The sequence below is a fragment of the Halichoerus grypus genome, chromosome 7, assembly GCF_964656455.1.
Source record: "Halichoerus grypus chromosome 7, mHalGry1.hap1.1, whole genome shotgun sequence".
Taxonomy (NCBI): domain Eukaryota; kingdom Metazoa; phylum Chordata; class Mammalia; order Carnivora; family Phocidae; genus Halichoerus; species Halichoerus grypus.
The window spans coordinates 98,221,279-98,247,870 of NC_135718.1; the positions used below are offsets into that span (position 1 = coordinate 98,221,279).

The 26,592-nt window shown below is 35.0% G+C and overlaps 1 protein-coding gene across 4 annotated transcripts in view; it reads left to right on the forward strand.

Moving 5' to 3' along the window:
- DCAF6 (DDB1 and CUL4 associated factor 6) overlaps positions 1 to 26,592 on the forward strand; it is a 133,384-nt gene that overhangs the window by 46,586 nt on the left and 60,206 nt on the right. For all 4 annotated transcript variants that reach the window (XM_078077923.1, XM_036076763.2, XM_036076767.2 and 1 more), the window contains exons 5-10: positions 5,170 to 5,283; positions 5,918 to 6,053; positions 8,859 to 9,073; positions 14,678 to 14,771; positions 16,066 to 16,185; positions 17,998 to 18,258. In XM_078077923.1, the coding sequence (XP_077934049.1) occupies positions 5,173 to 5,283; positions 5,918 to 6,053; positions 8,859 to 9,073; positions 14,678 to 14,771; positions 16,066 to 16,185; positions 17,998 to 18,258 (937 nt within the window). In that variant the 5' untranslated portion in view covers positions 5,170 to 5,172. The remainder of the gene's footprint in view (positions 1 to 5,169; positions 5,284 to 5,917; positions 6,054 to 8,858; positions 9,074 to 14,677; positions 14,772 to 16,065; positions 16,186 to 17,997; positions 18,259 to 26,592) is intronic.

Genomic DNA, 26,592 nt, shown 5'->3' on the forward strand with positions numbered 1-26,592 from the left:
TTTTCTGGTTCCATACAAATTTTAGGATTATTTGTTCCATTTCTTTGAAAAAAGTTGATGGTATTTTGATAGGGATTGCATTAAATATGTAGATTGCTCTAGGTAGCATAGACATTTTCACAATATTTGTTCTTCCAGTCCATGAGCATGGAACGTTTTTCCATTTCTTTGTGTCTTCCTCAGTTTCTTTCATGAGTATTCTATAGTTTTCTGAGTCCAGATTCTTTGCCTCTGGTTAGATTTGTTCCTAGGTATCTTATGGTTTTGGGTGCAATTGTAAATGGGATCGACTCTTTAATTTCTCTTTCTTCTGTCTTGTTGGTGGTGTATAGAAATGCAACTGATTTCTGTGCATTGATTTTATATCCTGTCTGTATGGATTTTTGTATTAACATAATTTATTTCTTGGAAAATTAAATCAGAATCCCAAATAGCATACAGACAAAGAGGCATTCTCTATAAGGACATTTTAACAGTATATACCCATTTGCCAAAGGTGTTTTTTGCTGAATACATATACACTGTAGTTGGAATATTTTTTCAAAACTGAAACTCTATCCATTGAACAGTTCTGCTATTCCCTCTTCCCCTCTCCCCTTGGAACCTCCATTTTTGTTTCTGAGTTTGATTATTTTAGATACCTCATATAAGTACAATCATGCAGTATTTGTATTTTTGTGACTGGTTTATTTTAGTTAGCATAATGTTCTCAAGGTTCATCCATGTCAATCTATGGCAGGATTTGCTTCTTTTCTAAGGCTTAATTCTCTCCCATTGTATATATATACACCATACAATCCGTTTACTTGTCAATGGACATTTGGGCTGCTTCCACCTCTTGGTTATTGTGAATAATGCTGCAATGAACATTGGGGTGCAAATACCTCTTCGGGATCCTGTTTTACATTTTTTGGATGTATATACCCAGAAGTAGGTTTGCTGGATCATATAATTCTATTTTTAATTTTTTAAAAAGATTTATATATTTTAGAGAGGGAGAGAGCACGAGCACAAGGGGGAGAGGCAGAGGGGAAAGGAAAGAATTTCAAGCAGACTCCCTGCCAAGCTTCGAGTCTGACGCAGGACTCGATCCCATGACATTGAGATCACATCCCAAGCCAAAATCAAAAGTTGGACGTTCCACAGACTGAGCCACCCAGGTGCCCCTTATTTTTTATTTTTTAAGGATCCTCCTTTACTGTTTTCCATAGTGGCTGTTCCATTTTACATTACCAACAACAGTGCATAGGGGTTCCAATTTTTCCACATTCTTGTCAACATTTATTATATTTTTTTTTCAACAGTGACCATCTTAATGTGTGTGAGGAGATATCTCATTGTGGTTTTGATTCACATTCCTTAATAATTAGGGATGTTGAGTATCTCTTTTTGTGCTTCTTGGTCATTTGTATATCTTTTTTGGAGAAATGTCTGTTGAAGTCCTTTGCCCATTTTAAATTGGATTGCTTTTTTGTTCTTGTTGAGTTGAAGGGGTTCTTTATATATTTCGGGTATTAATGCCTTATCGATACAGAGTTTGCATGTTCTCCCATTCCATATATTTGTTGAAGATAGCTATTGTAAATGAGATTGTTTTCTTAATTTTCTTTTCAGATTGTTCATGGTTAGTGTATAGAAAAAACTCTTTTTTGTGTGTTGATTTTTGTAACCTGCAGCTTTGCTGTATTCATTTATTCTAAAGTATTTTGTATTGGAATCTTTAGCGTTTTCTACATGTAGGATCATATCATCTGCAAACAAATAATTTTACCTTTTCCTTTCTAATTTCAATGCTTTTTTTTTTTCCTTGCCTGATTGCTCTAGCTAGAACTTCAATACTATATTGAATAGACATGATGAGAGGGGGCATTCGTGCCTTGTTCCTGATCTTAGTGAATAAGCTTTCAGTGTTTCACCATTGAATATGATGTTAACTGTGAGATTCTATATATGGTCTTTATTAGATTGAGGTAATTTCCTTCACAATAAAAACTCTCAACAAACTAGGAATGGATAAATTCAGGGCAAACTAATACAGTTATTGTATTTTCCAATCAATGAGGATGATCTATTTTTGTATTTACTAAGGTTTTTAATTTCTCTCACTAATATTTTATAATTTTTAATGTGGCATTACTGTACAAATTTCCTTAAAATTTTTTAAGTATTTGATATTTTAGTACTATTGTAAATTTATCTTTTTTTAGTTTTTAAATGTTACTGTATAAAAAATATAATTTTGTAATGTATAAAAAATACAATTGACTATAATATTTTAAAACTAGCTATCTTTTTATTCACTTATTAATTCTCATAATTCAACTATAGATTCTTGTGGATTTTCTGTCTACACAGTCATATCTTTTTTGCATTATGACATTTTTCTTTATTTTCAACTTATATACCTTTTGCTTCTTTTTCTTGACTTATTGCACTGGTTAGTACCTCAAATGTAATCTTTAAATGAAATGTTGATAGCAGATTGCCTTTCTTAGTTCCTGATCTCACAGGGAAAGGTTTTCCCATTTTCCCATTAGGTCTCATATTTGCAAAAGTATTTTTCATAGATGCTTTTTTATCAGATTAAGGAAATTCCCTTCTGTTCCTAATCCCTTCTGAATGGATGTTGAATTTAGAAAGTTCTTTTTTTTTTTTTTTATTTTTTTATTTTAAAGATTTTATTTATTCATTTGAGACACAGAGATACAGAGAGAGAGAGAGAGAGAGAGCATGAGCAGTGGGAGAGGCAGAGGGAGAGGAAGAAGCAGACTCCCCGCTGAGTCAGGAGCCTGATGTGGGACTCGATCCCAGGACCCTGGGATCATGACCTGAGCCGAAGGCAGACGCTTAACCATCTGAGCCACCCAGGCGCCCCTAGAAAGTTCTTTATTGATGTTTAATTGACATATCATAAACTGCATACATTTAAAATACACAGTTTGGTAAGTTTTGACAATTTATTGTCCCTTGAAATCATTTCCATAATCAAGATAATGGATATATCCATTATATCCAAGAATTTCCTTATTCCCTTTTTTCTTCCCTCTCTCTTGTCCCTACTTACCCCCACATCCTTGGGAAATGACTGATCTTTTAATTACTGTAGATTCATTTATATTTTTTGTGGAATTATATATGAATGAGATTATGTAATCAAACTATATGTATTCTTCCTTTGGTCTGATTTTTTTCACTTAGCATAATACTCATGTTTGAGATTCATTCATGTTGTTTAGAGTATCAGTAACTAACTTTTTATTTCTGAGTTGTATTCCTTTATAGAGATACATCACAGTTTCTTTATATTTCATCTTTGGATAAATATTTGGGTTGTTTCTAGTTTTGGACTTTTACAAATAAAGCTATTTTGAATATTTGTATAAATGTCTTTGTATGGACATGTACTTTCATTTCTCTTTGGTAAACACCTAGGAATGGTATGACTGAGTTATATTAGAAGTATAAGTGTAACTTTTTAAGAAACTGCTGAACTGTTTTCCAGAGTGGTTGTATCATTTTCCATTTCTATAAGCAGTGCCTGACAGTTCCAGTTGTTCTGCATCCTTTTAACAGTTGCTATGGTCAATCTTTTTTATTTTAGATATCCTAATAGATATATAATGGAATCTCTTGTGTTATTAACTTTCATTTCCCCATTATCTAATGATGTTGAGCATACTTTTTATGTACTTGTTTATCATCTTTATGTATTTGGTGAATTGTCTGTTTTGAGGGATTATTTCTCATTATTGAGTTTTGAGGGATTTTTAAAATATGTTTTGAATATTTTTCAGGTATTGATTTATAATTTTTTCCTCCTAGTCAGTGGCTTGTCTTCTCATATTCTTAACGTCCTTCCAAAAGAGGTTCTTAATTTTCAGGAAGCCCATTTTATCAAAGTTCTTTGTTTTTATGGACCAATGTTATATCTAAAAATCTTTGTTTAACCAGAAGTCACAAAGATTTTTTTCCTAGAAGTTTTATAGTTTTATGTTTTACACTTAGATCAATGATCCATGTTGTGTTAATTTTTTTTTACCCTTTATTATTTTTATTTTATTTTATTATGTTATGTTAATCACCATACATCATTAGTTTTTCATGTTGTGTTAATTTTTTTTTAAAGGTTTTTTATTCATTTATTTGACACAGATAGCAAGAGAGAGAGAGAGAGAGACAGAGAGCAAGCACAAGCAGGGGGAATGGCAGGCAGAGGGAGAAGCAGGCTCCCCGCTGAGCAAGGAGCCCAACATGGGGCTCGATCCCAGGACCCTGAGATCATGATCTGAGCCGAAGGCAGCCGCTTAACCGACTGAGCCACCCAGGCGCCCCTGTTGTGTTAATTTTTAAAGAAAGTATGAAGTACTGCTTGAAAGTTCATTATTTTGCATATGGATATCCAGTTGTCTGACACTGTTCTTTCTCCACTGAATTTTCTTTGCACCATCATAAATCATTTGGCCATATGTATTTTCATCTATTTTTGGTCAGTACCTATTCTTTTCCAGTGATTTATCATTAAGCCTCTATCACACTATTTTAATTACTATAGCTTTATAGTAACTCTTGAAGCCAGTAGTGTAAGTCCTTTGTTCTTCTTTTGCAACATTACCTAAGGTATTTTAGGTCTTTTGTATTTCCACATGAATTTGATAATCAAATTGTCATTTGTACCAAAAATCTTGCTGGAATTTATTTGAAATCTGTGTATCAATTTAGGGAGAATTGACAATATTAAATCTCCCAATCCATGAACACAGTTTATCTCCTGTTATTTAGGACTTTAATTTTATTCAGTAATGTTTTATAATTTTCAGTGTTATATGTCTTATATATCCTTAAGCATTTTATATTTTTCATGTTATTGTAAATGTTATTATTTTTAAATTTTCAACTTCTAATGGTTTTGTTGCTAGTATATAGACATAAAATTGATTTTTATATACTGACCTTGTATCCTGCAACGTTTCTAAATTCACTTATTCTAATAAATATTTTAAAAATTAATTACATAGAATTTTCTTTTTAGATGATCAAATCGTCTATGAATATAAAAACAATTTTACTTCTTTATTCTTTATTTTATTTTATAAAATAATAGTAATGTCTTTCAAAGCCATCTGTTTAAAAGTTTAATAGCATTACCTGTGCTTTCGTTTTCATCTACAGATTATGACTGTACCCAATGACCCATATACTTTTCTCTCTTGTGGTGAAGATGGAACTGTTCGGTGGTTTGATACACGCATCAAAACTAGCTGCACAAAAGAAGATTGTAAAGATGTAAGTATTAAATTTTTATATAAATGACAAAAAATTAAGATTATAATTAAAATTGGACAGTAAGTTATCTCTGGGTTATAAGATTATGGGTGAATTTGATTGTATTAAATTTTGCTGATCTAGCATAATTACTCAGTGTTTTAGTCTTATATTTGGGAGTGATTTCTATTTTTTCTCTTCAAAATGCAATTTGCATTACTCAAATACTGTTTTTTCAACCGCTAATTAAATTAATATTTCCGTATGTATTTTTTATTTTGATTGGTTTATAAGGAAAATGTATAATATTGTATTAGAAGTCAGTGTTGAAGTTGTGTAGCAAACTGTAAAGAAAAAAAGAATTTCCCTTAGAGGAATAAACTTCCGAGGAGGAATATTGACTGAGTTTATTTATTTTGGCCTCACAGAAGCTGAATTTGTTGGAAACAGTGATAGAAATCTGAAAAATAAATTAAAAGAAAACCATGTTGTTTTCCCTTCTCATTATCATACTGAGTTAGGATTTCTGAAAAAGGTTATTTTCTTCTAATTAGAAGGAAAATGTTTTAAATGTTAAAATATTTCAATGTTTTAAATCTTTAGAGTAACCTCTCTATGGCAATGCTTTGTGTAACTGGTGTTTTATCTTTTATAGGATATTTTAATTAACTGCCGACGTGCTGCCACATCTGTAGCTATTTGTCCACCAATACCATATTATCTTGCTGTTGGTTGTTCAGATAGCTCAGTACGAATATATGATCGGCGAATGCTGGGCACAAGAGCCACAGGTGAAAAGCTGTATATTAGAGAAAATATACGATTCTCTCAGTTCAAAGAATAAATCTTATGACATATTTGCAGTTCAAAAATTTCATTAGTTTCATAAAATTCAGTAAATATTTAAAATAAATTCAGTAAGTATTTAAACAATATGGATTATTATAAGAAATAGCATTTTACTAGGGCACTTGGGTATCTCAGTCAGTTAAGCATCTGACTTTTTTTTTTTTTTTAAGATTTTATTTATTTATTATGTCAGAGAGGGAGAGAGAGAGCACAAGCAGGGGGAGCAGCAGACAGAGGGAGAAGCAGGCTCCCCGCCGAGCAAGGAGCCCGATGCAGGACCTGATCCAAAGGCTGATGCTTAACTGACTGAGCCACCCAGGTGTCCGAAGCATCTGACTCTTGATCTCAGCTCAGGTCTTGATCTCAGGGTCGTGAGTTCAAGCCCCGAGTTGGACTCCATGCTGGGCATGTAGCATACATACATAAAAATAGCATTTTACCAAGTTTTTATGGCCCTATCAAGGTGATACTTTTGCAGTTTATCACTTTAAAAAGTTGTGACAGTTGATGTATTAGTTTCCTAGGACTGTCATAATAAATTACCACAAATTGGGTGGCTTAAGATAACAGAAATTGATTCTCACATTTCTGGGGGTTAGATGTCTAAAATCAGGGTGTTACAGGTTTTCTGTTGGCAGCTCTCAGGAAGACTCTTGCATGCTTCTCTTCTAGCTTCTGGTGGTTGCTGGCAGTTTTGGCTTTTAATTAATTAATTGATTAATTATTATTTTTTTATTTATTTTTTAAAAAGATTTATTTATTTATTTATTAGAGAGAGAGAGAGCACAGAGGGAGAGTGAGAGGGAGAAGTAGACTCCCCGCTGAGCAGAGAGCTCATCGTAAGGCTCGATCCCAGGACCTTGAGATCAGGGCCCGAGCCAAAGGCAGATAGATGCCCAACCAACTTAGCCACTCAGGCACCCCCAGTTTTGGCTTTTAAATGTTTCCTTTCACTGTCTGCTTCCACAGGTGCATGCCATCCTCCCCTGTGTATATCTGAATCCACATTTTCCTCTTCTTATTAGGACACCAATCATATTGGATCTAGGGCCCACCCTAATGCAGTATGACCTTATTACATCTGCAAAGACCCTATTTCCTAATATTCCAGAATCATTCTGAGTTCCAGATGGACATGAACTTGGGGAGGGAGGGGACACTATCAGCTCACAACACTTGGCTTTCCTAATTTCTCTTTGTGGTAGAGAGGAAAGTTAGGGAAGAACAGTGACTTGGGTACATGTTCATGTACAGCATTTGTTTATGCCCAGTTAAGTACTATTAGTGATGCTGCAGCACTGAAGTTGAATCTCTCTTGAACTCCTCATTTGCTCCTCATCCATTATGGGGTGAAACCACCTCTGAAATATTCAATTTAAAGCCAGCTTATTAGCATTTTCTCAGTAATGGAAGGCCAGGATTATATACCCATACACCCACCAAATATACATACATTTATACATTTTCACATGTTTTATATTGCTAAAAATAAAAGTGGACTTGGCCAGAAACTAACAATGTCAATCTCAGTGTCTATTTATTTCCAGTAAAAATGGACATAAATTATTGAAATGGGAAGACTAGGTTGGGGGTGCCTGGGTGGCTCAATCATTTGGTCATCCAACTTTTGATTTCAGTTCACATCATGATCTCAGGGTCATGAGATCGAGCCCTGAGTTGGGCTTCACGCTGGGCATGGAGATTCTCTCTCTCCCTCTCCCTCTGCCCTCCCCTCACTCATGTGCATACTCTCTCTCTTAAAAAGAAAAAAAAAAGATTAAAATAAAAAGGAAGACTAGGTGTTTTATTGTTTTGTTTTTTGGAACTATGAGAAATCTTATTGATTTGGATATGTGCTTTTAGGGGAAACAGTAGTAATATAAGATGAAATTATAGGCTAAATTATTCTTTTTCAACAGATGGGACACAATTGATGTTTTGGGCAGGACAAGATCTCCTTGTGCAGTATTATACAGTTTTGTGAGACTCTTAGAATTTAGCATTCCCAGACCTCCAGGGGCACAAAATGCCAATTGGACCCCTCCCTATTATATTATATTGATGACTGCCAAAATTAATTAAAGTTGGAATACTGTCCCCACTCTGTTGTTTTATAAGAGGAAAATTTCATGACAATCAAAAATCTTTCAAAAACATAAGGGTGCCTGGCTGGCTCAGTCAGAAGAGTATGCACCTCTTGATCTCAGGGTCATGAATTCGAGCCCCACGTTGAATATAGAGATTACTAAGAAAAATAAATAAACTAAAAAAAAATTTTTTTAACCTAAAGCAAAAAGTAAATCATTTTAAAGGAAAAATGCACTATTTTATCTAGTATGCTAATAATAAATATAAGCTCACCTGTTTATATTATAAAAATTATATTATCTTCATTGGGTGAAAATTTTTGGAAGATGATTTAGTGTAACTATAATCACAAATCATTTTAATTGATTAAATAACTCCTATTTCTAATAAAACATTTATTAATCTGTAAAACATTTATATAATCTATGTAATTCCAGCCACTCAGGAAATTTTTTTTGGAGCTATGTAGCCTTTATACTATATTCTTTATTATTTTGTTATAAAATCAGACTGTTGAGAAAAGAGCCTCTTCTAGAAATAGAATATGATAGTTTGGAATTTATATTGCTACATTAAATCACATATCTCATAATTCGTATTAAGAGTTTTTAAAATGTTTTTCTTAAAAAATTTATATGACTTCCTGTTTTCTTATTTAGGGAATTATGCAGGTCGAGGAACTACTGGAATGGTTGCCCGTTTCATCCCTTCCCATCTTAATAATAAGTCCTGCAGGGTGACATCCCTGTGTTACAGTGAGGACGGCCAAGAGATTCTTGTTAGTTACTCTTCAGATTACATATATCTTTTTGACCCAAAAGATGATACAGCACGAGAACTTAAAACTCCTTCTGCAGAAGAAAGAAGAGAAGAGGTAAGTTGACCCAAAACCATATTCTTCATTCAGTTCAGAAAACATTAATTCAGTGACTCCTGAGGCCTGAAGGGCTTCAAAAAATAGAATTGATTTTCAGGGTATTTATACTCTAGGTTTTGTAAAAGGACATGGAGTATATGTGAAAGAACAGGGGCTAATAATTAAGGATAAGGCTCTAGAAAAAAGTGTTGTGAAGTATTTTTAAAGAGAAAATATTTAATAGCAAAATGTTTCTTTAACTTTATGGATGCACAGCAGTAAGCAAGAAATATCAATAGTTCTACCAGTTGTAGAAAAAACAATTAAAATAATAAAAAGTGGGATGTATAAACTCCCAAGAGACTAAATGTTTATGTTTATACACCAGTAGGAGTGTTATCTGTTACCATTTACTATTCAAATGTGGACAGCAATCCCCTTCTCTCCTGATCATGCTTCTCTGTCACAGTTAAGAACTAGTAACCTACATCCCTAAGTGCATTTTACAAAATGCATATAAATAAGTGAGAATAAGGTAAGTTAAAGTACACATATACTCACATACACACACACACACACACACACACATAATGGGGAGAGGAGGGAATTGCTGTCGACATATGAATAGTAAATGGTAATAGGTAAAATCCTGTTGGTGAACATAAACATTTAGCCTTATTGAAGTTATATATATCACATTTCATATCTATTATATATAGATCCATATACACATAATATTATATATTGAAAATTAGGTGACTCTAAAATAGTGAACCATTGGGGCGCCTTGTAGGCTCAGTCAGTACATATGACTCTTGATCTTGGTGTTGTGGGTTCAAGTCCCACATAGTATAGGTATAGAGATTACTTAAAAATAAAATATTTAAAAAAATAAAGTAGCCAACCATCTTCTTATTTATAAAAGGTAAAAACCAGAAATAATATATCCTTGAAGTATGCAGCAATAGAAAAATATTTGTTTTAACCCATTTAGCTTCTTTCTCCAAAATATTTTTCACTTTGGCTTTTTTTTTTTTAATGTCCTATGTTTAATCACTCTACTGTTTAGCTTGTAAATGTTTTTTAAATTACTGTTGTTTTATTAATTATTAGTGACTTTTTGGTATTGGACCAACTCCTATTAGTGAACATATTTTAAAGTTAATAAAGAAAAACAATTTTCTAATTCGTGTGATATCCAAAAGTATATCCAGTTCTTATGATTGCATGTTTAGATGGCTATAAAATTAGGGGAAAATCAGGATAACTTTATAAATATTTTTTGGGATTTTAAATGTGCCAGTGTATTTTAAGTGAATTAGGATATTGACAAAGAAAAGGGTATGCTGGCTAATGAAAGCTATTTTGAGTTTATTGGTCTTACTGAAAACATGAGATCTGCTCTTTCATTTTGTTGCTGCTACGTAATTCCTCTTGAGATATGTGCTCCAGTGTACAGTCCAGCTCTGTGACTCTTACATAATGAAAGTCGGAAATGCAGAAACAGTTTAAGTGGGCCAACCAACTTTTATACCATAGAGTACTTAGCCAAAATGTGTTTGCATCAGAGTGAATGAGGCTGAGTCATGATCACTTGGTTATATCCTAAATATGGTTTTCTTAGTATTCTTTGTTGAATTAACTAAATTAAGAAAAATAATTCTGAAAATGGATTAAAATTATAAAAATAAATCATGCTTAGTATAATAAACCAACCAATTCACAGGTGTATATAGAAGAAGAAATTAGTAGTCTGTCCCCTTCTTAAGCTTACCACCTTTTCTTCAGTGTTTTATGCTAAATCCTTGACAGTAGTGTTCAGACACACTCAACTCACCAAATATTTATTGGGCACCTACTTACACTAGATCCTGTAGAAACTTAAGAAACTCAAGGATGACTGTGACAAAGACATGGCCTCTCACTCAGGAATTTACGGTTTAGTGGAAATAGAGATATAAATAAATGAATATGTAAAACTTAATAGAATTATATATAAGAGTTTTGTTCTATATAAGTAGAGCAAAGGAAGGAATAACGTATTTTGATTAGAAATGTAAGAAATGATTGAACAGGATTTTAAGATAGAAATCAGTTTCACATAGTGATTTTTTTATGTTTTAATGATATTTTTATATTTTCCGAATTCTTAATAAATATTTTTATATTTTCTTAATTCTTAATCCTCTAAGAATTTCTCTTTCATTTTTCCCTTCTTTAGTATTTTTTCTTATTCAATTTTTTTTACTTCTCATTTTTATTTTTGTATTCCTTTTTTTTTTTTTTAATTGTCTTTGCTGTCTTCCTTTTCCTCTAATATCTATTTGACATTTTCCCCACCTGCCCCACTCCATTATTGGACTACTTTGTTGAATCCAGTCTCTCATTTTCTCCTGTCCCCATGGTTTGTCCCAAAAATACATATCCCAGATCTGTAGTACTACTTCCCATTCTGACTACCTCTACTACCCTGATCCAAGGCCTCACTGTCTGTCCTAGATTATTGTGGTAGCTTTTAACCAGTACCCCTACTTTCACCCTCTGGCGCCACAGTCCTTTAGCTACATAGCAGCCCAGTGATCCTTTAAAACCAAGTCAAATTATGCTTCTCTTCTGATCAACACTCCCAAGTGGCTCTCCATCTCCTCAAAGCAAAACTAAGGTCCCAGCAGTGGATTCAAGAGCTTATATCATGTGGTTCTGGTGACTTCTACTGTTTTCTCAGTACTTCTGTACTCTGCTCTGGCCACCTCTACTGACTTATTCAGGCAGCCTGAACATGCTTCTCCCTTATGGCTTTTGCATTTACTGCATATGAAATGGTCTTCCCACATATCTGGATTTCATCTTCTCTTCCCTATTTTAGATCTTCGCCCTTGTCGTGTTCTCAGTGAGGCCCTACTTCACCACCCTGTTTAAAATCGCAGCCCTTAACTCCCTGGTACTGTCCATCTTCTTTGTCTACTTAGTTTTTTTTCCCATAACACTTAACACTTTCTTTGTATATTTTACTTTTTTATCATGTATTGTTCATCTACTCCACTAGTTTATAAACTCTGGGACATTGGGGTTTTTGCATGATTTATCCATTGATTTTTTCCCAGTACCTAGAGTAGTGCCTGATACATAGAAGGTGCTCAGAAAAGCCTTTGTTGAATGAATTACTGCTTGTGGCATTTTCAGTATTCTTGGCTAGGTTATTTTGCCTGTCTCAAAAACTCAAACTTGGGCCTGTTTTTAACTTGAAGATCTTGTTCCAGAAATAGTTGCTGAGGTTATAAAACTAGTTCTTCGCTTGTATAATATAAAATTCCTCTCATAACTATGGAGCAGGGCTCTTTTCTATTCTAAATATAGTTCACATACAGAGGGAGGCCCTCTGTTTCTGGAAATGATTGTTTGTCTAAGATTGTGGACAGCTGCCACAACTAGGCTTTCTCTAATCTTCTGATCATTCCGTATCACACTTGTGGCTTCCTGTGCAGATTTTGCTCTTCTTTGTTGCATCTAGCCATATTTACATACTTAGGGAATTTTAAGGGTTTTTTTCTGTCTTCTTTGCTGAGGGTGTAGAGATTTTTTTTTTTGCATCTTGTTGCTCAGTATGGTTTCCAGGAGAAAACAGAAAATTTGCAGCTAAGCTGTCACCAAGTTTCTATCAAAATCTGCTTAATTGTCAGAAAAAAAAATCAATGAATGTTATGTTAAAAATAAAAATAAAGGGAGTGATCCACAAAATGGGAAAAAATGTTTGTATATCATGTATTTGATTTATGATTTAGAATCTAGTAACCAAAATATATCGAAACCACAGTGAGGTGCCACTTCGCACTTACTAGGTTGGCTAAAATAAAAAAAGTCAATAACAGTGTTGATGAAGATGTGGAGAAATTGGAGCTTTCACACATTGCTGGTAGGAATGTAAAATGGTGCAGCTGCTTTGGAAAACAGTTTGGCAGTTCCTCAAAAGTTAAACATAGAATTATCATATGATCCAGCAATTCCATTTCTAGATATATACTGAAGAGAACTGAAAACATATGTCCCCATAAAAACTTGCACATATGATCATAGCAGCATTATTCACAACAGCCAAAAAGTGGAAACAACTCAGTGTTCATAGACTGATGAATGAATAAACAAAATATGGTATATCCAAATAATGGAATATTATTGAGCCATAAAAAGAAATGAAATACTGATACATGGTGCAACATGGATGAACTTTGAAAATATTATGCCATGTGAAAGAAGCCAGGTAGAAAGGGCCACATACTATCCCATTTATATGAAATGTCCAGAATGGGCATATCCCTAGAGATAGAAAGTAGATTAGTGGTCACCAGGAGCCGAGTGGCAGGAGAAGTGGGGAGCAGCTGCTCACAGCTATAGGATTTCTCTTTGAGGTGATGAAAATGTTCTGGAATTAGTGGTGGTACAAATGGTTGCACAGCTTTGTGCATATGCACCACTGACTGACATACTTCAAAAGGGTGAATATTATGGTATGTGTGTTATCTCAATAAAAAATGTTAAAAATATAAAAGTTACAGAGAATGATCAAGAGTGTCAAGTGCCATAGACATCAAATGAAATAAGTTGTGAAAGGTGCCATTTGAATTGGCAATTGACTATTTATCATTTTATTACTGATCAGTGAACTTAGCCATTGATCACTCATTGGTGACATTGGCAAGAATGAATTTGGTGGAAAGATGGGAAGGTAAGGTGACTACAGTAAACTGAGGGAGGAATGGTAGATAAAGGTGGACTAAATATAGACTTCTTTTCAAGAAGCTTGACAATAAAGCTTCAGAAAATGTGGGAAAAGAGTATAGCTGGATAGAAGTATAAAATTGAGGTGTTTTGTTTGTTCAAAATGGTAAGAACCTTCAGCATATTGTAAGGAAGAAATGAGAGAGGAAATGAATGTATGTATGGGAAAGAGTAATTGTCAAAGCAAGGTGCTTGAGTAACTGAAGGAATAAAATAAAAAGCACAGTGGAGAGATTAAGCTTAAACAAAATAATATATCTTCTGAGAAAGGTTAGAAGGAATTAAGAAGTTGTAGATTATCGATAAGTTTGTAAAACGCAGATGAAGAAATTGCTATCATTTCTGCAGGACTGACTTTATTTTCTCTGAAGTAGGAGGAAGAGTTATTAGCCAAGAATGAGGGAAACGAGGTAGAGTAGAGACCCTGAGGTGAGTAGTGAAGGGTTGCAGTGGATAGGGGGACCCAGAGAGTAAACTGTCAATAATAATAAAATAGTGATAATTCCTATTGTCAGGTGTGTAGGTACTTTACTTTAGACTACATGTATCATCGTAATAGAAAACTCAAGCTCATTGTGGTTAAATAACTTTCCTGTTGTCAGCTGTAAAGTGATTAGAAGTCACATGTACATGATTTCAAAGTTACATTCAGACTCTTTAGGGTGAAAATGTTAAGGGTAGGCTGTACCATCAATAGATAACCATCATTATAAGAGCTGTCTTTCATATTTTGACCTAGGATCTCTTTTGCATACTCAATAAAGAAAGCAAGGGCATGGAAAGAATCTGTTAGACTTAAATCATGCTTTAAGACTTGAGCAAATGAGTTTTCTCTTCATCTTTTAGTTACGACAGCCTCCAGTGAAGCGTTTGAGACTTCGTGGTGATTGGTCAGATACTGGACCCCGAGCGAGGCCTGAGAGTGAACGAGAACGAGATGGTAACTCTACTTTGGTCAGCCTTTTCTAATATGAAATTTAAAAAATTAATCTTTTAATTTGTTTCTTTTTTTGTTTTTTTTTTTTTTTTGCTATTATAAGTGATGCTGAAACAAATATCCTTGTACATATATCTTACCATGCTTGTGCAAGTGTATCTGAGGATAAATTCCTAAAAGTGGGATGAACGACTGGTTCACTGGATAGTGCATTTTAATTTTGATAGCTATCAAATTACCCTCCAAAATGAATGCACTACTTTACATTCCTGCTGGAAGTATGAGAATGCCCATTGCCATATAAAACACTGGACATCATCAGACTTCTTAAATTTTGCCTATTAGATATAAAGAGAAATGAAAACTTCAATTTCTAACCCAAGAGTTTTATAATAGGTAAAAAATTTTTTTTCCTTTTATCAAGTGCCTTTGACAAGCATAAGAAACTACCTTGGGAGCTTTAAGATGGTACACTTTTAAAATGGTACACTTTTAAAATGGAATTAATCTGTGTGTATTTTAATAGTTGATCTGTAGCCAAAATCTTACTTTAATGACTTGTGAATTCTTTTAAGATCAAAAGCATATTCCCCAATATATTATCCTTGGTATCATCTTATAATATATATTTAAATATAAAGCAACGTTATATAAAGGCAATAAAGTGTAAAATTCCATTTTCACAGAACATCCAAGAACAAATGATTTGCATTTTAAATTATATGATTGTAGAATAGAATTGTCAGTTTTGATGTCATATTTAATTTGATAATTCCCTTAAGAGAAAACTCATATTTGAAGGAGGAAAGGAGTAGAGGGAAGAGACAAATATAATACTTTTTGGTTTTTGTTAATTTCAAATATATGGAATATGCTTACAGTGTGGTGAAAATAAACTGAGTTTAAGGAAATTTAAGTGAGAGGGCAAACCTTTCTTTTAATCGGTTCAACTTACAATTCATGAGCCCTTCCTAGCTGTGCACTGGTGGAAATAAAGATGTGGGTTGGGGTCAGGGTGGGAGGTGTGGAGGTACCTAAGAATAGACAAAGATGCAGGAGATGTAAATCCTATTCTTAAGGAACTCAAAATACAGATGGAGAATCACTTACATGGACATTTACTATGAAATGTGATGATAACTCTAATAGATTTTTATACATTCATAGAATTTATTTAGGCAATTTGATTCTTTTTTTTTAAATGCTCTCATTTTAAAGGCCTTAAAATCTGGGTTTTTACGTGAATGAAAGATCCTGACTTACTACTGATTCACTGATAAGACCTGTATTGTGATAGGTGAGCAAAGTCCCAATGTGTCACTGATGCAGAGGATGTCTGACATGTTATCAAGGTGGTTTGAAGAAGCAAGTGAAGTTGCACAAAGCAATGGAGGACGAGGAAGATCTCGACCAAGAGGTAATTTTTCTTATTAATTAAAGTCAACCAAAAGCTGGCAAAGGCTGTTTTATTGACGTTTGTTTTATTTATGTCATTCCATTTATACCATTTTATATCTATACTAATCATAGGTTCTTCACTATATTGTGTGAAGCAGTAGAGGACCAAGGGTATTGGGTATTTGTCCCTTCATGTTCCAGTAGACCTAGCCCTTATTCTTTGCTTTTCTCAAGAAAAGTAAGAAAGTCTGATATTTCCCTCATATCCCAATATATTTTTGTATGCATTCTGAGAATGGAAATATATAAAACTCTGTAGATAAGAAGTTTTATATAATGGAATAGTTTCTCCTTTATGTTACTTAGGCATTGGTTATTAATTGCTGTTTCTAGTGTTAGCTGACTTGTTTTCATATCTTGGTTCACTACTTTCTAGCTTTGGGGTCTTGGGCAAGTTACTTATCTCTGTCAAAAATGAGGAGTATAAAAGTTAACTCCTAATTGTTTCAAAAACCCAAAATAAAAAATTATATTGAATTTTTCCATAAATGATTCTTGTTAACTCCTCATTTCAATTAACTTTTTAAAAAATTCCTTGGACTGTGGATTTGCTTAAGAGTTGTTGAATTTGGGGGCACCAGGGTGGCTCAGTTGTTAAGCATCTGCCTTCGGCTCGGGTCATGGTCCCAAGGTCCTGGGATCGAGCCCCGCATCGGGCTCCCTGCTCTGCGGGAGGCCTGCTTCTCCCTCTCCCACTGCCCCTGCTTGTGTTCCCTCTCTCGCTGTTTCTGTCAAATAAATAAAAATTTAAAAAAAAATCTTTAAAAAAAAAAAAAGAGTTGAATTTGTGCTTAAATTTAAAATAAGAAATATTTAAATCATGGTGATTAAAAGAGAAAACTTCATAATCTCTGATAGTTGTATTTTGCAAGACATGAACTGGATTAGTCCATTCCATCTTTCTTTTAATAACATCTAGACTTGAGGGAAAATTGTTAATGTTTATGGACTATTCCTAATTATTCTTTTGCAGATAGCACAAAGCCTAGCATAAGACATAGTAGACACTCAAGCCTTTTAAAACCATGACTGCATCTGATGTTAGTTTAGTGGTTAAGACATTATTGCTAATGAAGTAGGAATCAGGAACTTAATCTTATTCTGACCTATTTGTAACTTTACTCTTCCCAATAAAATTTTTCTTATATATTTACCAAAGACATTATGTTATAGAATGGAAATACATCAATAAAATTCATTCTCCTGGGCCCCTGGGTGGCTCAGTCGGTTAAGCGTCTGACTCTTGATTTCGGCTCAGGTCATGATCTCAGGGTCATGAGAATGAGCCCTGTGTGGGGCTCTGTGCTTGCCGTGGAGCCTGCTGAAGATTCTCTCTCTCCGTTTGCCCTCCCACCCCCGGTCTTGTGCATGCTCTCTCTCAAAAAAAAATAAATAAAATCCATTCTCCGATTATCCAGTCATTAAATCAGAATCATCATCTTCAAGTTAAAGGGACTAGATATTATTTATATATAGGCATTTTACAACCTATTATTTAGCTTTATCTAAATGAAGGTACCATATTGATCTTGAAAGACTGATTACTTTAACAACAGTGTTCTGTAGATAGGTTTTTACCCCTCTTGGTTAGCCTATTTGCTCAAAGGGATCGAACCACCACTGTTTGTGTTTGATATCCTGAAATTATGTGTTTCTGTGTGTGTACATGTATGTACAAGTGTACATATATTTCTTGAACATATCTCTTTAGAGTAGCTGGTTTTGGAAAGCAGTTAGTATTTGAATTTGCACTACCATGTGTTTTTTGAAGGTGGAACGAGCCAGTCAGATGTGTCTGCTCTTCCTGCGGTCCCGTCAAGTACCGATTTGGAAGTGGGGGAAAGTGCAATGGAAGTAGATCCTTCAGCTGAACAGTCTCTTCAGCCTTCTACGTCCGCTGCAGTGTCAGCTCAGGCTCATTCGACATCCTCTTCTACAGAAAGCCCTCATTCTACTTCTTTGCTGTCTTCTCCAGACAATGAACAAAGGCTGTCTGTGGAGGCATCTGGACGCCATACGCATCATCAGTCTGGTGAGGATGCTACTCTTTCAATAGGCTGTGGTTCATCTGATGATTTCTGATAATGAATACTTCTTTGTGGGCTGGTTTGAAAGATACTAAATCACATGAACTTGTTCTTGCTGGAATAAATCAAAGTGACATGTAATATGTGAACATGTAACTTAAACACAAACTTCAAGTGTGCCTAACTTGCATGAATTTAACAAATATCAGAATCTTCAGTTTACCTAAGACAAATCTTTAAAAAATATAGGTACCAGCAGATAGTGTTTTGACATAGCTTCATGCACTTGACTTAAAGATTACTTTTATAAGCCATTATAGACGAAAATGTCTTTCTAGACACTTGGTTGTACCTATATTATCAGTTCCTCTATTTATATTTTTTATTATTTTTCTTCACATCATGAAATACTTTAAATACATTCTTTGTGGTACATTTGGTAACATCTCTTGTTGACAACATATACAATTTACCAAAAGATTTATTTCTCCTATATTTCCATGAAAAAGAATTGTTTTAACAAGTCGTTGTTAAAACAAGGTACTTGATATTAGTGGAAAAAAATCAACTCCTAAATTCTGTTAAAATACTGTTTTCCTCTCGATATTAAAACTCCTCATGTTCAACTCCCCCCCTCCCCAACTATGGAATGTACTAGTATTTATAACAGTAATTTTCAGCAGATAGGACTATAATTTACTTCACATTTTAAGTGTGTACACGTATTTATAATAACCACTAAGATTTTATTCATATTTTTCTTTGGGTTCTCCTAAAGAGGCATTTTACTTGACATATAATAAAAAATATTAGCAACTAGAGATACAGCTGGCAAGCCTAAGGTAAAGCCTATAAAAAATTCCTAATAGCGTAACTGCCAAGCTGTCACTTTATTCTTGCTTCTCTGAAATCTGATACCAGATCACCAAATACAGGGTGTTTTAAATTAGGCATTCTTTTATCATATATCCCATTTTTGGTAATTCATTTCAGTTTCTATGGGAATAGAAGCCAGAGTCAGTTATGTAACTATTAAGACTTGTGCACAGTTTATCTGTAATAATAAGCTAAAGCTGAGCTTTAAAGTCAGGTTTTCCACTGTCTAATTGACATAGTTAGCATTTCAACTTATGAGAAAGTAAAATATTTTGGAGTGTTTGGGAAGTAGGGACAGATTCAGTCCAAAGTTTGTCAAAGCAGGTAAAATTGGTAAAAAAAAAAAAAAAAAGAATTTTAAAGTAATAACATTCTTGGAAATACTCTTAAAGATTCTGATCAATTATAAGTTATTGGGAAAACTTAGCAAGAAGATTCCCTAGCTTATATTCATGTTCCACTGAATCCTAACTAATTCCAATTGTTTTTTAAACACATTTCTGAGTAAAGTACTTAGTTTAGAGTTTCATTTTTCTTTTTTGTTACAGATATTTAACACAATTAATATTGCATTTCAGATTGCTAAATCCCTTTCAGTATTTAATGTAAGTATTAAGTAGTCATTTGAATCATCAAAATAGAAAAAAATTTGTGATGATCATGCAGTCATTGTCTTGATCATTACTTGGCACCTTTGCCTGTAATTTTTTTAAAGGAGTTAAGGAAGTATTTTTAACTGGTCTCTACCGGTTGAAAGAATTTTTGTTGACTGCACTATGGAAAATCAGAATACTTCCATATTACGAAGATAGGGTCAGTATTGAAGAAAATGATTTGATGTTAGATGTAATATCTAAAGATTATGCCTGGAATTGTTTTGACAACAAGCCTTTCATTATCCCAGAGTACAACATTTTAACAATAAGGACTTAATGAGTTTTTTCTGTTTTGTTTTGTTTTTCCAATCTCTTCTGCACTTCTAGGTTCAGATAGGTTTATGGATAGTAAGAATTGTCCATGTGGTTGGGGGGGAGTATCATCTTAGAGCCATGATTTTTATTACAAACATACCTCATTTTATTGTGCTTTAGTTTGTTGTGTTTTCCATATATTCTGTTTTTTACACATTGAAGCTTTGTGGCAACCCTGTGTTGAGCTAGTCTAGTGGCACTATTTTTCCAACAGTGTTTGCTCGCTTCACGTCTGTGTCACATTTTGGTAATTCTCACAATATTTCAAACCTTCTCTCTATTATCATATTTGTTATGGTGATCTGTGATCAGTGATCTTCGATGTTACTATTGTCATTGATTTGGGGCACTGCAAATGCCACCTACATAAGACAGTGAACTTGTTCGGCAAATGTGTGTATGTTCTGAGTGCTCTACTGAACAGCTGTTCTCTCTCTCTCTCCCTTTCCTTGGGCCTCCCTATTCCCTGAGATATAACAATATTGAAATTAGGTCAATTAGTAACCCTAAAATGGCCTCTACGTGTTCAAGTGAAAGGAAAAGTCACACATTTCTCGCTTTAAATAAAAAACTAAAAATGATTAAGCTCAGTGAGGAAGGCATGCTGAAAGCCTGGATAGACAGAAAGCTAGGCCTCTTATGCCAAATAGCTAGTCAACTTGTGAATGCAAAGGAAAAATCTTGAAGGAAAATCAGAAGTGCTACTCCAGTGAACACACGGATGATAAACGAAACAGCTTTATCTCTGATATGGAGAAAGTTTTACTGATCTGAATAGAAGATCAAATCACCACAACATTCCCTTAAGCCAAAGCCTAATCCAGAGCAAGGCCCTCACTCTCTTCAGCTTTGTGAAGGCTCAGAGAGATTAGGAAGCTGCAGTAGAAAAGTTTGAAGCTAGCATTTCCCATTCTGAAAATCCTAGGTCCCTTAAGATTTGTGCTAAATCTGCTCTGCCTGTGCTCTAGAAATGGAACAACAAAGCCTGGATGACAACACGTCTGTTTACAACATGGTTCACTGAATATTAAGTCCACTGTTAAGACCTACTGCTCAGAAAAAAAGATTCCTTTCAAAATATTCCTGCTCATTCACAGTGTATCTGGTTACCCAAGAGCTCTGATGGAGATGTACAAGATTAATGTTTTTATGCCTGCTAACACAACATCCATTCTGCAGCCCTTGGGTCCAGGAGTCATTTCGACTTTCAAGCCTTCTTATTTAAGAAATACCTTTTGTAAGACTACAGCTGCCATAGAAAGTGATTCCTTCGATGGATCTGGGAAAGTAAATTGAAAACCTTCTGGAAAGGATTCCCCATATAGATGACATTAAGAATATTCATGATTCAGGGCACCTGGATGGCTCAGTCGGTTAAGTGTCTGACTCTTGATATCAGATCAGGTCTTGATCTCAGGGTTGTGAGTTCAAGCCCCACATTGGGCCCCACACTGGGCGTGGAGCCTACTTAAAAAAAAGAATATTCATGATTCATGGGAAGAGGTCAAAATATCAACGTTAACAGGAGTTTGGAAGAAGTTGATTCCAACCCTTGTGGATGACTTTGAGGGATTCAAGACTTCAGTGGAGGAAGTAACTGTGGATGGGGTGGAAATAGCAAGAGAAGTAGCATGAGAAGTAGGGCCTGAAGATAGAACTGAATTGCCACAATCTCAGGATCAAACTTAAACGGATGAGGAGTTGCTTCTTATGGATGAGCAAAGAAAGTGTTTCTTGAGATGGCATCTACTCCTGGTGAAGATGCTGTGAGGACTGTTGAAATGACAACAAAGGATTTAGGATATTCCATAAGCTTAGTTGATAAAGCAGCAGCAGGGTTTTGAGAAGATAGACTCCAATTTTGAAAGTTCTACTGTGGGTAAAATGCTATTAAATAAGGTCACATGCTACGGAGAAATCATTAGTGAAAGAGTCAGTTGATGCCACAGCCATCCACCCTTCGGCAGCCTGATCAGTCAGCCGCCAAAAACTTCAAGGCAAGACTCTCCACCAGCAAAAAGATTATGACTCACTGAAAGCCCAGATGATGGTTAGCTTTTTTTTTTTTTTAGCAATAAAGTATTTTTAAATTAAGGTATGTATATTGTTTTTTAGACAGCATGCAATTGCACACTTAATAGACCACAGAATAGTGTAAACATAACTTTTATACACAGTAGGAAACCAAAAAATTCATCTTACTTGCCTTATTGGATATTCGCTTTATTGTGGTGCTGTGGAACCAAACCGCAGTACCTTGGAGGTGTGCCTCTGTTCCCTTGCATGGAGATAGAATGAAAAAGTATGCTTCTTGCCCTGCTGTGGATTCCTCTTAATGTAAATGTTTCCTTTTTGTCCCTTGTATTTCCTCTGTCACTTTTGCTGGGGTGAAGGAAAGGGATGATGGAAATGTGAAAACTTGCCTGGCAAAATGCCATCTGTGAACCAAATTATTTGCCTTCTCTTAGTCTGCAACTCAGTCACTGAGTCGTGAAGAAAGTCACAACCACACATTTCATTGGGTGCTCAACACTGTGTCAGAGCAGTCTTTCAACACTGTTGCTCAACAACTAGACAAAGTGTTTAACACCTTCTTGTCTCTCAGACTTTTACCACTCCCCTTTACCCTCATCTTACCACCCAGCTGATAACCTTCTCACACACAGTGTGTGTGGGGGAAAGCACTCACTTTGCTACCTTTGAATCTCCTGACATTCTCACATCCGTGATAGAAACAGACACATTTGGGGGAAAAGTGTGTCTATTCCTGTCAAAGGCTAGCCAGTGCAATTGCCATCCCTTTCCAAATTCTCAGGGACTTTGCTTCTCTGCATCATTAGTACTGCCTTTTCTACTGCATTGGTCCTTTCCCGCCTCAAATATGTTCTGTTATTAGCTCCTTTCTTAAAAAAATCTCCCTTTGGGACGCCCGGGTGGCTCAGTTGGTTAAGCAGCTGCCTTCGGCTCAAGTCATGATCCCAGGGTCCTGGGATCAAGGCCCGCATCAGGATCCTTGCTCAGTGGGGAGTCTGCTTCTCCCTCTGCCTGCCACTCCCTCTGCTTGTGCGCTCGCGAGCTCTCTCTCTCTCTCTCTCTCTCTATGACAAATAAGTAAATAAAATCTTAAAAAAAAACTTCCCTTAAGTACCCCACACTCTCCCCCAGCCTTGTGTCTTTGCTCCTTTCATAATCAGTCTTCACAAGAGGTGCTCACATACCATCTCCATTTTCTTACCACCTTCCATCTCTTTGTCAACCAACTCATCTGCCTTTCAGTTCTGTTTCCACTGAAGCTTTTGGTCAAAGTCACCAGTGACTTCTGTTAGTATCTTACTAGATTTTTTCATCCATTTGCATTTAACGTAGTCTGACGCTCCTTTCTTGGCATCTGTGATACTACTTTGCCTACTTATTCTTATTACCAACTCTAGCTGGTTTTCAGTAATCACTGTTGATAGTTCTTGTTCTATTTACTTCTGACTATTTTAGTAGAACTCCTTAGTCTGTACTCTTTTCTCTGTTCTGTATCCCTGGGAGATTGCATCAATTCACATAGCTGTTAATAGCTCCTCTAAGGTGAAGATTTCCAAATGTATGTCAACAATCTCATCTTCCACTTTGAGTTACAGACTCCTGTGTCCAGCTGCTCATTTGACCCTGCTTTTTAGATATCTTTGGATATCTTAAGCTTAACATGTCCGAACTGAAACTTAATTTAGCCTCATATACTTCCCATCTGCTAACCTCTTCCATCTTGGCCCTTTTATATTTTAGTAAATTTAAAACCACCTGCCCCATTTGCTTATTTTAACAGCCTATGTGTTATTCTTGATTCCTTGCTTTCCTTCATGTCCCACACTCAGTCCATCAGCAAGTCCTGTTGGTTCTGCATCTAAAATAAATTCTTCTTCCATCTCACCATCATTTCTTGTCTGCTAATTGATCTTCCTGCATCTATTCTCGCTCCCTTATCATTTATTCTCCATGCAACAGGCAGGTGAGTATCTTACAGTGTTAAATCAGATTGTATAACTTTGCTGTTTAAAACCCCTCAAAGACTTCTAATTGCATTTAGGAGTAGAACTACAAAAAAAAAATTGGAACTTTTTACTGTGGATCTCTAAGAGCCTATGTGGCCTGGGTTTTGCCCACCTCTCTAACCTCGCTTCATAGCACTTTCTTAGTTCCCAGTGATCCTTATGCTCTACCTGCAGTGGTTTCCTTTATTCCCTTGAATGTGCCAAATTCTCTTGTGCCTCTGTGTTTCTGACTCTGAGCCTTTGTACGTACTGTTCTCCGCACCGGAGAAGCTCTTCCCCCTAGCATATCTCAGCCAACTCCTTTTCCCTTGTGTCTCAGTTCAAGTGTCCTTACTACCCTAGCCATATTCATCCTCCTTTACTAAAATAGTATTATCTTTTAGATAGCCCTGTTTACTTCCTGAAAAGCACTTATTAAAATTTGTAATTATTTTGGGGCGCCTGGCTAGCTCAGTCGGTGGAGCATGTAACTCTTGATCTTGGGGTCATGAGTTTGAGCCCTATGTTGGGCATGGAGCTTACTAAAAAAAATAAAAAAGAAAATTTGTAATTATTTTGTTCATTTTGATTTATGACTTATTTCCTCTTTTTAGAATGGTTTTATTTTAATCTAGATAAAATAATATGATTGGAGAAGGTGGTTTCTTTGGATTGAATGGGGTTATTAGCACATACAAAATTCACTTTGGAGTCTCACCTTGAGAAATGAGTCACCTAAGGGATCCATGTGTTTTTAATTAAATAGACCATTCAGACTATGAGCATTTAGTTTCTTTAAGATAGTATCCGATATGGCTTATCTGTGAATTCCTGCTTATTTACAAGTAATTGTCCAGATTTATAAATTTATGTAGGTCTATTCAGAATCTTTATAGCTAAATTGACCTCTGTAGAAAAATTGTTGGGAACTAAGAACTCTGGTGTACAGCATAGCAAAGCAAACCTTTCAAAGACCAAATATCCGGATTACAAATTCCTTAAAGGATGCCAAGGTCTATTTAGTCTAAGTAGAGGCGATACATAGATTAGAAACAAGTGGAAATTTTAGGTTAATGGTCACTTTGGGGAGACCAAAGAAGAGACCAGAGGAACTTGGAAGTCAGTAAAGGAGTGACAGTTCTAAGAGAAAGATGCACAAGGTTCACCTGGACAAGAAGCAAGTTGGGATTGGAGGACAGATCCATAGCAGGCAGATAAAGTACCACCAAATTAGATATAGAAATAATCTAGTGTCCAGGACAAAAGACCCTATGTATTGGGAGGCAGGACATGACGTTAGAACCGAGTGGACCTTTGTCGGGTCAACTATAGTTTATTGTTCTCTTTCGGTGGGAGTTGAGTCATTAGGGAGATTAGCCTGGAGTCTTTCAGAAGAAAACAAGTATAGGGTAGGTTGCTTCAGGAGATGGAAGTACAAATTTCCTGTTAGCAATTCCTGACACGTTGTTGAGGGTTTTTTTGTTGTTTTTAAAATTCAACCCGAAGTATTCATATATTCACTGTCCATTTTGATTCATGTTAACAAAAACTAATTCTCAATGCATTTATTCACATTATAAATTATATGTTTATACATTTTTTAAAAGGATGTAATGTGTGTGCATCTTACCTACCTTTAATGTCTGAGACTGCTAGCAGTATCGTTGTTTAGTCTGATTGTTTAGTCTGCTTAGTCTGGTTGGAATTTTTAATTTAATATTTGCCCTTCCTAGTTAGCTGTGTGGTGACTTCTTTGCATAGCCTCATTTTTTGTTTTAACCCAGGGGAGACAAAGCCACATACAACCAGCCTTAAAAGTAAAAGAAATTGTTCTTTAAGAAGCACTAGAAGCATTGAATAAATAGTTCATGACATTATCATAACTAAATCTTGATTTTCCAAGTTATAGAGCATCGCTGCTTGCACTTCCATAGAGCCTGCTATTTATATGCTACATCACCTGGTGGGTCTAGGTGAATACTCTTCTATTCCCATAAAACATTTGGCAACATAAGAGTGAGGGTTTGGAACAACAATGAAGTCAGGTGAATTTTCTGTGATTTTTCTGTTTTCTTAGCAAAATTTGACATATATGTAGTCTTTTCGTGGTAATTTTTGAAGTGTAAAATAACAAACTTTGTGGGTGCATAATAATTATTTTATATTGCTAAAAGCATTGCTGTTATGCTGTCAATAGATAAGGTGTATGTATATACCTAAAAAGAAGGCACTATGCCATTGAGCATCACTATTTATTGGTTAGTGAATACTGTCCTGCTTGGTACTGGAGAATTTTCTAGAAAGAACTAGCATTGAGAGACTATGATGATACTTGAATTGTTTGCTAAATCTTAACTGCCAATTGACTGACTGAATAAAATTCTTTGTAAGTAGAGGTCATGGTAACAAGATGTTAGTATCTCTGGCATGATTGATTCGTGAAACAATAAAACAAATTTGCACCCTTATAATC